We start from the raw sequence: 7952 nt of genomic DNA, 5'->3' as shown, positions 1-7952 counted from the left end.
TTTAATTATGGGATTAAAAAAAATAGAGTATATGATTGGCTGTATTGGTAACTGGGTAAACGTTTAAATATATGTTGTGACCTATGGAGAAGTGGAACTAGAAAAGACACTGCACTCCTCCCGCCTCAGTCGTTAACATATAATTAGGGCCTCATCATCCGGGATACCCAAAGCCGACAATATGCAATTGTAAGTGGGGTAATACTAATTGAAAAGAGGAAAAGTAAAAAAAAAACAGGTTTCTTGTGCATTAAAGTACACTATCGGAATGTCTTTGTCAGTTGTTATGACCTTTCTGGAGAAGGAGGATGTATCCCTGAGTGATTTGAGAAACTTAACCAAGGTTAGGCTAAAGGAATTGGCAGAAAAGTTGGTGTTAGAGTTAAAGCCAGGGGCTAAGAAAGCAGTTATAATTGAGGTAATAGCACACCATTTGAAATTGAAAGAAGGAAAAGGCAAACTAGATGGTAGTGCAGTTGAATTAGCTAGGATTCAGTTGCAATTGTAAAAATTTAAGCTTGAACAGCAAAGAGAATTGACAATGAAAGAACTTGACAGAGGGGAAAGGGCAAACGAGAGAGTATTTCAAAAAGAAAATACAGGAATTACATCTCCTAGATTTTATATATAAATTAATTGTGACTCTATTAACTCCGTTTGACTTAAGATAGAAAAAAAATGTCAGGAGTGGGATTCGAACCCACGCCTCCAGAGGAGACTGCGACCTGAACGCAGCGCCTTAGACCGCTCGGCCATCCTGACTGACGATTAACAATTCTTTCGAAATCAATTGAAAAAACCAGTAGGAACTATTGCAAAGATTTTTTTTTGGAACTAATGGCAAAACCAGAACGATTTCCAAAGCAGCATAACCTCTCTCGACCGCTGATTCTCGACTATTAAAAAACATGCTAAATTTCATGTTATCTGTTTGTAGTCCTTAAATCCTTTTGAAATTACGTAACTTCCTGAGTCATGTTTCCACTGTGTACATGCTTATTTTCATGAGTCCTTTGGAACAGTGAAGAGCATCTGCCATTCTATATTTGGGGTGTCTGGTGAGAGTTCCAGCACCAGGTTTCTGTTGTTTGCAGTGCTGTTGGAAAGGGCAGGGCGGTGGGAGAGGTTCTGCTTCAGGGAGCCGGTGCATTGTGTGTTGGAACGGTGACAGGCGGCGTTTGGAACGTGAGATCTCTAGGACAACGTTCGAATGGAATCCTCCATTGTTACTTTGTATCGGAGCGGCCGGCCAGACAGGCACCTCATTGGCTGTAAAATCCCGAAGCCATGACAGGCGCTGTATAAATGCAGGTCTTTGAATGAGGAAGTAGCCGTCTGCTGGATTTGTCCAGTTACATAGTCGTCAAAAAACCAACCCCTCCCCACACATACGGACCAGACTTGTGCAATCGGCCGGGGACATTTAAAGAAGAAGAAACAAACTGAAAAGTGGGGATTGCAAGATGTTGATTTGGGCCAGGTTGCCCTGGGAGATCCGGGTGTCGCTGGGCGCTGCTGCTGTGCTTTGCTCCATGGTCATTTCCAGGAGTTTGAGAGACTACTTTGATCAGCCGACTCTGGTGCAGTTATTCCGTGTGCAGTTCCTGCTGTTTATCAACTGCCTCATGTCAATCGGGTCGCGGTACATCTGGAAAAGGACTGTGTCCAGCCTGCAGACTTCATGTCCAGCTTCCTGCAAGGGCTCCAAGTGCTTCACTGGCTGGAAGATCACTGTTTTGCTTTTTCTGTTTTTGGCTCATTCCAGTTTCTTTTCTCTGCTCACTCTGGTGTCAGAAGAACCTCACATCTTTTCCCTGGTCTCCTACACCTGCCTAGGAATGTACATTTTCCTCATTTTCATTCTCCTTGTTTTAGGGCTTCTGGAACAGGCCCAGAAGCTGGTCCCATTCACCCGGGCGGCGCCCAGTCACAATCGGAATGTGGTTAAAGTGCTCCTGGCCCTCCTGTTCACTGTTAGTTGTACTGTTGTGGGGCTCCACAATGCACTCCAACCTCCTCTGATCAAACGGGTGGAAATACCTGTCCACAAGCTACCGCAGTCATTCCAGAATTTGAGGGTGGTTTTATTGGCTGACATTCACTTAGGGCCTACAGTAGGAAGGACCAAACTTGAAATGGTTGTGATGATGGTTAATGAACTAAACCCAGGTAGGCTGCATAAGCGACCAAGCCTTTTAAGCTTCTACAAGAATCGATCCAAAGGAGGCAAAGCCTCACTTGTCCATCATCTGCCCCAGAATCCTGGTTAATATGCTGAGAGAATTTAAGGAGTTAGGGTCCAAATTAAAACTCAGATTCTCAGAGGTAATAATCTCTGCATGGTGACCTGAGCCATGCGCCAATTGGCATAGGGTCAAGTGGATTAGAGAATTCAACATGTGGCTCAAAGAGAGGTGTGAGGGAAGAAGAGGTTTCGATTCACAAGGCACTGGGACTAGTACTGGGGAAAGAGGGAGCTGTTCCGTTGGGGTGGGCTCTACTTAAACCTGGCAGGGGTCAGTGTCCTGGTGAATCATATAACCAGGGCTGTGGATAAGGCTTTAAACTAAAAGGTGGATGGGGGGGGAGGGTGAAGGAAGATGTAGAAATCTAAAGAGAAACTTTGAGGCAGTAGAGACTTGTAACGATTTGGGTAAAGACCAGCAGAGTGGGGCACAAAGGGACAGAAAGTTTAATGGTAATAGTGCATCAGTGAATAAGGTCCATGCAAAGAATAGTAGTAAAAATAAATTTTAATCTCTATTTCTGAATGCGGAAAGCATTTGTAATAAGATAGATGAACAAGCAGCATAAATAGAAATAAATAGTTTAGATCTAATCGTCATTACAGAGACATGGTTCTAAGATGACAAGGGTTGGTAAATGAATATTCCAGGGTACACAACATTTCGAAAAACAGGAAGAATAGAAAAAAAGGAGGAGGAGCCCTGATAATAAAGGATGACATAAGGACAGTAGTTAGAAAGGACCTTGGCTCAGAAGATCAGTAAGTAATCGACTTGTGAGCAAAGTTATAGCTCATGGAATAAAAGAGACGGTAGCAACATGGATACTGAATTAGCTGATTGACAGGAAACACAGAGTGGTGGTTAATGAATGTTTTTCGGGCTGGAGGAAGGCTTGTAGTGGAGTTCCCCAGATGTCAGTGTTGGGACCCTTGCTTTTCCTGATATGTATTAATGACCTAGACCTTGGTGTAAAGGGCTCAATTTCAAAGTTTGTAGATGATATGAAACTTGGAAGCATTGTGAATTGTGAGGATAGTTTAGAACTTCAAAAGGACATAGACAGGAATGGGCAGACAGGTGGCAGATGAAGTTCAATGCAAAGAAATATGAAATGATTCATTTTGGTAGGAAGAACACTGGTACATAAAGGGCACAATTCTAAAGCGGGTACAGGAGCAGAGTGATCTGGGTGTATATGTGCATAAGTCATTTAAGGTGGCAGGACAGGTTGAGAGAGCGGTTAATAAAGCATACAGTATACTGGGCTTTATTAATAGGGGCATAGAGTACAAGAGCAAGGAAGTTATGTTGAACTTGTATAAGACACTAGTTTGGCCTCAGCTGGAGTATTGAGTCCAGTTCTGGACGCTGAACTTTAGGAAAGATGTGAGGGCATTGGAGAGAATGCAGAAACGATTCACGAGAATGGTTCCTGGGATGAGGAATTTCAGTTATGAAGATAGATTGGAGAAGTTAGGACTGTTTTCCTTGGAGAAGAGAAGGCTGAGAGGTGAGTTGATAGAGGTATTCAAAATCATGAGGAGTCTGGACAGAGTAGATCGAGAGAAACTGTTGCCACCTGTGAAAGGATCGAGAATGAGAGGGCACAGATTTAAAGTAATTAATTAAAGAAGCAAAAATGACATGAAGAAAAACTTTTTCACGCAGCGAGTGGTTAAGGTTTGGTATGCACTGCCTGAGAATGTGGTGGAGGCAGGTTCAATTGAAGAATTCAAATGGGAATTAGACTGTTATGAGAAGGAATAATGTGCAGAGTTATGGGGAGAAGGCAGGGGAATGGCACTAAGTGAATTGTTCTTTCGGAGAGCTGTTGTGCACATGACTGGCCGAATAGCCTCCTGCACTGTAACAATTCTGTGACTGTGATTGTTGTTTACTTCAGTGCCATTTCTCAAGGAATGTCCACTTTGTGGAGGTTCTGCGCCTCTCTTTGACGTGACCTCCCTTTGTGTTTGTACTGTCATGCATTTCTTTGTGTTATCTTAAGCAACACAGTGAGGTATGTGGATTCCAGTTTCTTGAAGATCTCTAGAAGGTTTACTAACAACTAAAACTAATACACACAATACAGAGCAAACTAAGTACAGAACCTTTGTCCAGGGTATTACAGTGCAGAGTGACTATGGCTTTGAGGCACATGACTATATCCTGGTACTTAGCTTATTAGCATACTGAGTTCTTAAAAGGACTTCACTCTTAAGGCAATCATACAACATCCCCTTTCTTTCCAAGGATAAGTCTCGTACGATACAAGTAAGAACACATAAAATTGGATAATATAGTTATACAGGGATAGAGATTATAAAATTTGCAAGTATAAGGATAGTGATTGTGAAATTTATGACTGCAGAAGCTTGTGTCCATATATAATTTTGGTGGTTTGACAATTCTTCCAGTTCTTGTTACGATCTAACCTTCTGGGGATGTGGATTTCATCCTTGTTTTTCGAGCAGTGTCTCCTGCACCTCGGTGAATTATGTGTTCCTTCTGAAGTTTCTCCCTCTCTGCATTCAGTTTCTGTTGCTCTGTCTTCAGCCTGCTAATATACTCTGTTGCTTTTTGTAGGATGACTGCTTTTGAGGCCTTGTCATTCTTGGCAAGTTCCGGCACCTCATCTCAAAGAGTCAACTCATTCCTCCTCTGCCTCTTCAGGACATTGTGTGTCCTTCGCCTGTCCTCATCCCCTGCGTCTGAAGGCTTGGGGCTCAAGGTTGAGGACTTGTTGGGGGAGGAATACTTGGCGTCATAGAAGTACCTGTCCATTTTGGCTCGTTTTGGTGCTGGCAGTTCTCGCGAGAGCAGAGGTGAGGGTGCGGCATAGTTGTGCTGCTGCTGGATTTCCAGACTGTCTCGTTTGATGCTGGCCAGAGTCTGCGAGCGGGTTCTGGCTCTTGGAGATTTCCCCTTGGCAATGCTCCCCACTGCTAGCCTTTGCTTCTCAGTGGTTACACCATCAATCTCTTCGTTGCTGGAGTGCAAAGAAACACCGCCTGTCGACAAAGAACTTGCATCATCTGAACTTGGTTCCTCATTCTCTTGGTGTGGCGTCTCTGAGGAGGGGCTGATACTCTCCAAACCAGAACCACTGATATCCTGGGAGAACTGTGACTCAATCTCAGACACAGGGAGTGCATCCTCTCTGAGGTGCAGTACGGCATCACCTTTGAAATCTCCCATGGTGTCAAACCTGTCCAGGTACGTTTGTTGTAAGCCCTGGACTGACACAATGCAGGTACCCTTGATCTCTTCTGCTGTAATGGCTACCATGGTGATCTTGTGGATAGTCACAGTGTGCTGCTTGAGTGCACAGAATGTGAGGAAGGATGTTTGGTAAGTGAGGGAGTTCAGTGAGGAGGGGAACTATAAACTAATTAAGCAAAATCAATTTAAATTAATTGAGTGAGAGAGAGAGAGAGAGAGAGATCGAGCGGGCGGGAACAGCGAGCAGTGTAAAGCAGCTAGCCAGTGTAGGCCACCAGAGTGGACCGACCTGATTCTGAGGAGAAAAAAAAATCCAAGTGTGACGTCACAGGAAAACAGGTAGTTGATTTGGTTTGAGTTTTTTTCTCATTTATCTTTCAAAACTTGGGTAATTTTACTAATTGTAAGGTTTTATTTACTAATAACAGTTAAGCTTAATAGATTGGTGGTGAATATTTTCTATTAATTAATTAAGTAAATAATTAGTTATTTAAAACACAATCTAGATGGCAGGGCAGGTGATGTGTTGCAGCTGCAGTATGTGAGAGCTGGTGGATGCCAGTGTGATCGTGGCAAACATGTCTGCAGTAAGTGTCTGCAGCTTGAAGAGCTTCGGCTCAGAGTCAGTAAGCTGGAGGCCAAGCTACAGACACTGCGATGCATCAGGAAGTGGGAAAGTTACCTGGACACTTTGTTCCAGGAGGCAGTCACACCCCATAGAATAGGGTCTTCTGATTTGGTCAGTGATCAGGGACAGAAGGATGTGACTGCGAGTAAGGCAGGTAAGAGGATCGAGAAGACAGAGGAGGAGCAGGCTCAGCCCTTGCAATTGTCCAACAGGTTTGAGGTTCTTCCAGTTGTATGAATGACAGCAAGGGCTACAGGGAGGATGAGCAAACTAACCATGGCACAGGAAGCCATTCAAGTGTGGTGAGTAAATCGGAATGTAGTGGTCATAGGGGGCAGTATAGTCAGAGGGATAGACATCATTCTCTGTAGCCAAGAGCGAGAGTTCAGAAGGCTTTGTTTCCTACTCAGTGCCAGGGTAAGGGACATCTGCTCGGGGCTGGAGAGAAACTTGCAGTGGGAGGGGGAGGATCCAGTTGTCATAGTCCACATGGGTACTAATGACATAGATAGGACTAGGAAAGAGGTTCTGCATAGGGAGTATGAGCAGCTAGGGGCTAAATTTAAAAAGCAGAACCTCACAGGTAATAATCACTGGATTATTAACCTGAGCCCTGAGCAAATTGGAGTAGGGTAAATGAGATTAGACAGTTAAATACATGGCTTAAAGATTGGTGTGGGAGAAATGGGTTTCGATTCATGGGGCATTGATGCCAGTACTGGGGAAAGTGGGAGCTGTACCGTTGGGACAGTCTACACCTGAACCATGCTGCGGCGAGTGTTCTGGTGAGTTGTATAACTAGGGCAGTAGAGAGTGCTTTAAACTAAATAGTGGGGGCAAGGGACCAAGTGAGTGAAGACGTGCTAATTTAAAGAGAGAGGAGAAGGCAAGAGAGCAAAATAACAAAAAGGATAATGTTAATCAGGGTGTGACAGGAAGGGACAGTGTGTACAAACTCAAGTGAGCTAGCAGATAAGACTAGAGGTTGTGAACTAAGAGTTGGGGGAGGGTAAGGGAGAGGTGAGATTTAGAAATCCAAAGAGAAAGGCCAAGGTATCGGAACAGTATGGTATTGTGGGTAAAGACAAGCAAAATGGGACCGGGACAGAGAGTTTAACAGAAATTGTACATCTTCAGATAAGGTCATTGAAGGGAATAGAAGCAAAAAAATGAAATTAAATATTCTATATCTGAATGGGTGAAGCATCTGCAATAAGATAGATGAACTTGTGGCACAAATAGAGGTACATGAATTAGATCTAATCATCACAGAGATATGGTTACATGGCAATCAAGGTTGGGAAATAAATATCCCAGGGTACACAATATTTCAGAAAGACAGGCAGAATAGCAAAGGAGGAGGGGTAGCACTGGTGGTAAAGGATGACATAAGGGCATTAATGAGGAACGATCTGGCCTCAGCAGATCATGAAGTAGAATCAGTATGGTTGGAAATAAGGAATAACAAGAATCAGAAAACACTGGTGGGAGTCGTTTACAGGCCCCCTAACAGTAGTTATACTGTTGGACAGAGCATTAAACAAGAAATTATTGGAGCTTGTAACAAAGGCAATGTAATAATTGTGGGGGACTTTAATCTTCATATAGACTGGGACGATGAAATTGGAAGGAGTAGTCTAGAAGAAGGAGTGGTCTAGAAGTGGTCTAGAGGCTCAGGACAGTTTCTTGGAGGAATACATTGTGGAGCCAACTAGGGATAAAGCTATCTTAGATCTAGTATTGTGTAATGAAGCTGGGTTAATAAGCAGTGTCATAGTAAAAGATCCACTGGATAATAGTGATCATGATCCCATTGAATTTCATGTTAAGTTTGAAAGTGACATGCTCCAATC

The 7952-nt window shown here is 43.4% G+C and overlaps 1 protein-coding gene and 1 non-coding gene across 3 annotated transcripts in view; one reads left to right on the top strand and one right to left on the bottom strand.

Annotated features, from left to right (window-relative positions):
- Positions 1-679: 679 nt before the first annotated feature.
- On the bottom strand, positions 680-762 carry trnal-cag (transfer RNA leucine (anticodon CAG)). The gene has a single exon. It is a non-coding gene; the product is annotated as a tRNA-Leu (tRNA).
- Positions 763-1065: 303 nt separating this feature from the next.
- The window catches only part of tmppe (transmembrane protein with metallophosphoesterase domain), a 29029-nt gene continuing 22142 nt past the window's right edge, over positions 1066-7952 (top strand). For both annotated transcript variants that reach the window (XM_068049573.1, XM_068049572.1), the window contains exon 1: positions 1066-2169. In XM_068049573.1, coding sequence (XP_067905674.1) covers positions 1464-2169 — 706 coding nt within the window. In that variant the 5' untranslated portion in view covers positions 1066-1463. The remainder of the gene's footprint in view (positions 2170-7952) is intronic.

This window comes from Heterodontus francisci, chromosome 17 (assembly GCF_036365525.1).
Source record: "Heterodontus francisci isolate sHetFra1 chromosome 17, sHetFra1.hap1, whole genome shotgun sequence".
Lineage (NCBI taxonomy): Eukaryota > Metazoa > Chordata > Chondrichthyes > Heterodontiformes > Heterodontidae > Heterodontus > Heterodontus francisci.
The sequence above is the reverse complement of the archived record's forward strand: the minus strand, read 5'-3'. Positions and strand labels throughout refer to the sequence as shown.